The sequence below is a fragment of the Austrofundulus limnaeus genome, unplaced genomic scaffold (genome assembly GCF_001266775.1).
Source record: "Austrofundulus limnaeus strain Quisiro unplaced genomic scaffold, Austrofundulus_limnaeus-1.0 Scaffold1211, whole genome shotgun sequence".
Lineage (NCBI taxonomy): Eukaryota > Metazoa > Chordata > Actinopteri > Cyprinodontiformes > Rivulidae > Austrofundulus > Austrofundulus limnaeus.
The window spans coordinates 4,681-12,175 of NW_013953613.1; the positions used below are offsets into that span (position 1 = coordinate 4,681).

The window sequence follows — 7,495 nt, forward strand, 5'->3', positions numbered from 1 at the left end:
GATGGAGAAGTCCAATAGTTCTGATATATTCTATAATTTGTTGAATCTATTCATAATAAAGTGCTTTGTTTGCATTGAGTGCGTACCTGCATTTCAGAAATGTTTCTCAACATACAGTATCTGAAAAAAACAACAACCTACTATTTCAAACTGTAACAGGATTATCTGTTTTTATGTTTGATGATACTGTAATGAGCACCTTTAAAAGCAAATTAGTGTTGGATGTTTGGGCAACAGTCGCACTGGCAGCCTTTAAAATGTCTTCATGAAACTTGTAGTTTAGTGTTTCAGGTGAAACGCACGGAACAGACTCAGCACGTCACTTCCCAGGGAAGTTAAAAAAGGTTTCCATCTGGGCAGCAGCAGGCTGCAGGGGGAGTCAGCACTGTGAGGATTAACTGGGCTGTTTTTGTTTTTTTCAGCGGGTAAAGCGAAGTTTGAGGTCAGGAGTTTTATCCGTGGAGAGGCGGAGGAAGCACCGGGTGCGATGCGTCTGCGCCTGAACGACTCCAAGGTGTCCAAGATGAAGTCCGCGTTTGAGAACTAGTTTCTGTGGACTGATCCCGGTTTCCAGTCTCCACAGTAGTTTTTCTTTTCTAACCGAGCGGGTTCGGGGAGGAGATGATTGCTCAGGATGGGACTGTGCCTCGGAACCGAAGGTACAGAGGAAGAGAAGAAGGCGAGAATCCGCAGCTGCAACATAGACCGAGACCTGTACGAATACGCGAAGCAGGAGCTGAACGTGGTTAAAATCCTCCTGCTGGGTGAGACTCTCCAACCAGTTTCATCTTGATGATTCCTGGGAACTGTTTGGTGGGACCTGACCAGGTGGGACCGGATGTAATCCTGAGCTCTTTGTTCCTACAGGTGCAGCAGAAAGTGGGAAAAGCACTTTGGTGAAACAGATGAAAATTATCCACAGTAATGGCTTCACCAGGCAAGAGTTACACAGCTTCAAGGTGGGAAATACTTTTATACACAACAGACTGTCACAGTGCTGTCTGTAAATTATTATTATTTTGTCACTTCAGTAGAAAACGAAACCACACACCTACTGTGTCTCTATACTTGTGGGGACATTACATTGACTTCCATTCATTTTTTGGGGGAAATTTTATATCCTAACCCTGACCATTTACCCTAAAACTAACCTAAACTTGTGAGGTTTTGACAGGAGACAGATCCAGGGCGCAGGCAAGGTTTCAAAATGTAACAAAAAGGTTTAATAATTAACAAAAGAGGGCTGCTGGCAGCAAACTTACAAATATTGTAGATCACAAGCACGAGGGGAACAAAGCACAAGGAACCAGGACAGACAAACACAACACACCTGAGGAGAAACACAAGGGTGACAATCAAGGAAATGTGGGGCAGCTGGGCAAGGAAACACTGGGGAACATAGAAAACACTAGGAAAACTAAGGAGAATAAACACAGAACATGACANATACATACATACAAACATACAAACATACTGTACATACATACATACATACATACATACATACAAACAAACAAATGACTGTGGCAGAGTGGTTAGGGGAGTCGTCCTGTAATCAGAAGGCTACCAGTTCCAGCCGTCTCAGTTGTTGTGTCCTTGGGCAAGATACTTCACCTGCCTTGCCTACTGATGGTGGTCAGAGGGTCTGGTGGCATCGGTGCATGGCAGCCCCACATCTGTCAGTGCGCCCCAGGCCAGCTGTGGCTACAGTGTAGCTTACCATCATCAGTGAGTGAATGGGTGAATGTCTGTAAGTGTAAAGCGAGGTGGGGTCCGGAGGGACTTGATAAAGAGCTATATACAGTAAGTTCAGTCCATTTACCATATATATGTATTTTAAACCAACACACAGTGCAGTAATTTAACATATTTCCTGATCAAATGCATGTATAACTGTTGAACTCTTGTACAAAATGTTTGAAACAAACAAAAATTAACACTTTAGCCGGCTGAAGTGCAGTAGCATAAGATGCTTTGAATGCAGACTCCTGTGTGGTTGTGGTAAAAAGTTGCTGTTATTGTGACTTCAGTAAACTTCTCATATTTAGCTTTGTGCAATGGTAAATGGACTGTAGAGTGCCCTTCTATCCAACCAGGATACTCATGCTTTACAATACAATCTGTGCCCTCATTTACTCCTTCACACAGCACTTCATTATCTCTCTGCACAGCTAGCACATATAAATCAATCTATAGAGACTAATCAGTTGCTTCATATCACATTCATACACTGATGGGACACACATCAAAAGCAGTTCAATGTCTTGCTCAGAGACACTTTGACATGTGACTGACTAGTGGGGAATCGAACTGCCAACTCTCTGGTTAGATGAAGACTCCCTTACACTCAGTCACAGCCACCCATATACAGTATGTTGTAGTGGCGACATATATTGAAATCCTTCATGGCAGATGGCATCTCTAAGAAGACTGAACACATAGGTTTGCCTTGAAATTTAAATACATCATCAAAACATTTTTAACTTAAAAATCACTCAAAGCAGCCTTTAAGTTCCAAGTTTAAGTTTTTAAGTTTTAAGTGTGTGTGTGCTGGCCTCACTGAAAGCCAGATGTGACCTATGGGTCTCCAGTTGTCCATCCCTGTTCTAAGTGCTCATAGACTGAGCAAGGTCAAGAATTTTACCTTTAGCTATTTGCAGTCAACTCTGTCCTTTTGTTAGCAAAATATCTAATGAACTAATTAGGCAAGGCAAGTTTATTCATATAGTACATTTCAGCAACAAGGCAATTCAAAGTGATTTACATAGTGAAAATTTCAAAAGAACTACATTACAGTGGCATAATAAAGGAAGAGAAAGATAAGTTGGACCATAAACTGAAATTAATGATGATTTAGTTTATAATAATTTTAGTATTTTGCAAAAATTTGTAACGTTAAGGAAATAATCTCCAGGCGTTCCTCAAGGATTAACCTTAAGCAACGTAATATTTCACAATACTGCACATAACCCAGTTATGTTAGATTAAGATTTGCCCAAAACCACCTCAACTTTGTTATTTCTCAACCAACAGTATGATCTCAGTCTAAAACTCGTGCATAAAGGCAGTGGGCAGGTCAAGTTAATTATCTTCATTTTCTAAGAGCCTGGTTTCAAACATCAAATGTTCATATAGGAAGCTGTTATTTATTGTTCCAACAGTGATGAATGGTGGTGAAACTGACCATGTGGGCTGATACACATAAAAAACAAAACTCAGATGATGGTACAACCTTTAAAAACATGTTATGTCCCTTTTTTACCTGGAGATTACCAAGAATGACAAACAAAGGACAGAAAAACCTGTACAAACTGCAACATAGAAATGCCTGAGTAAACACGAGATGTGTTTTGAGAATTGCATATCTTATTTAAAGTGAACCTCCCTGGAATGAACCCAGGAGACAGAGAGTTTAATCCCCATTTCAGTGAAGTCAGGTGATTTCCATGTGAAGTCCCGATCAATAGACAGTGCAGCCAGTGCTTTCATGCTGTCACATCCCAGGCTGTCTGAAAAACTGTTTCATCCTCTTCAGCACACTTCAGCTCTGACTCTACCAACATTAGGAGGGGCTGTCATTTTGGTAATGTCAGTGTTTCAGAAAAAGCACTCTGAAGATTGTGTTCAGTCAATATCTTCTACAGTTACAATCCAGATGTTAACCCTACAAACTCTGCACCACTGCACGTCATCGTCAGTCCACCTTTCAGTCGCCCTTTTCTCTGCAGATTATACTTGCTGTGAACCAATCATTTCACTGAACTGACTGGTTAATTTCTGTCACTTCTTTACTTCTGTATGAATATTGTTTGGTTTATGTGCCTCCAGCCTCTTTACTTGTTTTTCCTTCAAAAACACGCAGCAGAGAAAGTAAATAACCCACAAAAATCATGATACATCTACCTCATTAAAAATACATGTTCACTGGCCTATCATGTCTTTACAACCCAAACAATTACTTAGTTCTCCCTGATTTTCTTTTCCTGTGATTCCCATTTTAACTTTGCAGCACTGAAGGCCTCATTCATAATGTCTCACTTAAGTTGATGTTGAGGCATGCCTTGTGCTTGAACTCTGGAAAGTATTGATGTGGAGTTTAATCAAAGGTGTTGGTAATTCGATCAATATATCTTGTTCAGCAGGGGTAAATCATTGTCTCCCTTCTCTGAGATGCACCTATTGAGAGCCAGCTATAAATATCACTGTTTTATAACTTGGTGTCTGACTCTTGAAGAAATTTTAGGAAGTAGGATTTGAAAAAATTTTGCCAGTTGCCTTCATGTTTTAAAATTATTATTATTTTTCACTGTGAGCCTTTTTTTTCTGCAAAAAATTGTTAACCTCTTGAAATATTTACTGACATTTGCTCCAGTTTATCATAAGACTAATAACTTGTTTAAGTTGATAATTTTCTTCACAAAGCTCAATGACTTCTTACAAGCAGCTTATTGCTTAGACAGTCTGGTTGTTTGTAAAAGCAGTGTTTTGTGAAATGGTTATTAGCAGTTATCAGCTGTGACATATCAGACTTTTTAAGGCAGAGTATAAAGAAAAATACAAATAAATCTTTGTACTGCTATATGTATGTTTAACATTGAATTTACTATATAAAATAAGCAGCCCACCATCATTTTGGCCTCGTTTGGACTGGCCGTTATCTCAGCCATCTAGTCAGAATTAAACTCATGTTCTCCAAACTGACACTGTTTTAAAAAAACTATCCACAACAGGTAAGACAATATCTATTCATAGCCTTTCTGTAAAACTCTGCTTCAAAAGATGTTAACTGTGGTTATTATAGTACGTAAACCTTATCAAACAGCAGAGAAAATAAAATGAAACATAGTGGAGAAAAAACATTACCCCTGTGTGTGAATGTGTCAGAATTTGGGTTAAAATTCAGCTTGGGCCAGCTCTGATGATTATGGGACTCTTACATGAATTAATCCATCCTGACTTTTCCATCAAAAAGTCAGATAAGAAAGTCTGTCAACCTTGCAACCTGACTGGTGGGAGGGCAAGAGCAGCTTTTGTTTTGCCCTCAGATTTTTTTCCCCTGTACTTTGAGGAGAGAGATTTGTGGTCTTCCGAGATGATGTATAAGCACTGTGTATCCGCAGAGCATTCTGTGTGTGCACTGACATGATCTGACAGGTCAATCAATGCGGAGACGATGCAACGTGCTGTAGGTTCATTGACCTGCTGTGCTAAAAGAGAACAAGTAAGGGTCATTTCATCATTTTTCTCGAGCTGCCATGACTACCTGGAGGGAATGCTAAAACTTGGTTTTATTTTTATATTTACCTCTATTGTTATGGTGGCTGACGCAGAAAACAGAGGAACTGTGAGAAGAATCTATTTGAGAAGCCAAGCCAAATTTTAAGTACAGTGTAAGCAACATAATGTTGAAGATCTAACCATCTACCTGTTTATCTGTCTACCTATCTACTTGTCTTCAGTGTTGTATAAAGTAACACAAAGTGATACTTGAGTAAAAGTATAAGTATCTGACCAAAAATAAACTTTAGTAAAAGTTAAAGTCTCCTTTATGAATATTACTTGAGTAAAAGTCTTAAAATATCTGAAATTTTTTGTCACTTAAGTATTAAAAAAAGTATTGATTTAAAATGAGCTGTTAGATTTTCCATAATTAAATTTATTAGGAAGTGACCTCCACCAGAAATGACTATTTAAATTTTACGTTAAATTTAGGATGCAGTGTTTCAGTTTATCAAGGCTGCCCAAATATTTTCCCCAAAATAAAAATGTATCCGAGGGCTGTGGCCAAATGCAAAAATACAATTCATGAAATACAAATACTTCTTAAGTACAGTCTTTTTATTTTAATGATTAAGTCCTGATGGAGTGTAACATAATTTGTTTGTGTACAAACTAATATTGTATCAGAATTTTATATGCAGTATTTATACTTCTCATTCAACCACAATTAAATTCACTCTATCTAGGAGTCACAGTTTACATGGACAGTATTTAATTTTTACAATAAGCAGCTGGTATGAAAACAAGCAAAAATGAAGTAAAAGTAACAACTTTCTACTTCTTGCCTTTTTTTAAAATGAAAGGAGTAAAAAGTACAGATAATTGTGTGAAAATTTAAGAAGTAAAAGTAGGCTCAAAAATAATTGCTCAAGTAAAGTACATATAACCAAAAATTTTACTTAAGTACAGTAAAGAAGTATTTGTGTCATGGTCTGTTTGTTTTCTTTAACTTTCTAGTGTTTTCAATGCCCCCCTGTGTTGCTCTGCCCTACAGCCCCGCCCACACACACTGATCCCTCTTGTGTCTCCCCAGGTGTTTCCGATTGTCTCTTAATTTGTTTGACTTTATATTTGGTGTCTTGTCTTCAGTCTGTGTCCGTTCATTGTACTGTTTTGCAGTCAGTGTGGTTGTTCTCCTTGTTCCTCGTGAATTCTCCTTGTGAAGATATTAGTTTTTTTGTAGCTACTTTGCCAGCCTTCTTTAGTTAAAATAAACCTTTTTGCATTTTGGATTTTGCCTGCGGCCTGGGTCGTTCTGACAAACCTCACAATTTGTACTTAGTTACTTTGCAACTCTGGTTGTCTGTCTACCCGCCTATCTAACTACACATATCAACCCGTCTTTCTGACATCTATCTTCTGCCTGTCTACCTGGCTATCTGTCTACAGAGCTGTCTATCCTTCTACCTACCCATCGACCTAACTACGGTCTGTCTACTCATCCATTTGTCTACCCATATATCTGTCAACCTGTCTGTTTACATGTCAATATGCCTACCTGTCTGTCTATGGTCTATCTCTAACCACCAATCGGTCTACCCATCTGTTTATCTGTCTGTCTAATTAAATCAAGTGTTAAATCCTGATTCCTTCAATTCAGATTATTTAATAACGGGTACAATTATACTGTGTGTGTGTGTGTGTGTGTGTGTGTGTGTGTATATATATATATATATATATATAGATAGATGTGTGTGTGTGTGTGTGTGTATATATATATATATATATATCCTTTATTAAAAAAAATAAAAACATGGGGGCGGTTGTGGTGTACTGTAGTGGTAGAGCAGCAGGCCTTGGGACCCACAGGTCACAGGTTCGACTCCCCACCATGCCCGCATGGCGTGGTGTCCTTGAGCAAGACACCTAACCCCCAACTGCTACCCGGGCACCCATATGGCTGCCCTCTGCTCCACTTGGGTGTGGATGGGTCAAATGCAGAGCACAAATTTCGTCATTGTATGGGAACATACACTGATGATCATTATTAGCACTTTCACCTTTCACTTTCATATATTATTCAAACATTGTTACAGACTCAAGGTCCACAAAACAAAGACAAGAGATGCAGATCAACAATAAAATCCAAGAGAAAAAAAACTGTAGAAGACAGCTGTACCAGTACCTCCACAACCGGGACTGGACACGTGTGTGTGTGTGTGTGTGTGTGTGTGTGTGTGTGTGTGTGTGTGTGTGTGTGTGTGTGTGTGTGTGT

The 7,495-nt window shown here is 38.8% G+C and overlaps 1 protein-coding gene across 1 annotated transcript in view; it reads left to right on the plus strand.

Annotated features, from left to right (window-relative positions):
* Nucleotides 1-301: 301 nt before the first annotated feature.
* gnav1 (guanine nucleotide binding protein (G protein) alpha v1) overlaps nt 302-7,495 on the plus strand; it is a gene marked incomplete at its 3' end in the record, with an annotated part of 29,910 nt that continues 22,716 nt past the window's right edge. Inside the window, 2 exon segments of the mRNA XM_014031254.1 lie at nt 302-764; nt 868-959. Coding sequence (XP_013886708.1) covers nt 635-764; nt 868-959 — 222 coding nt within the window. The 5' untranslated portion in view covers nt 302-634.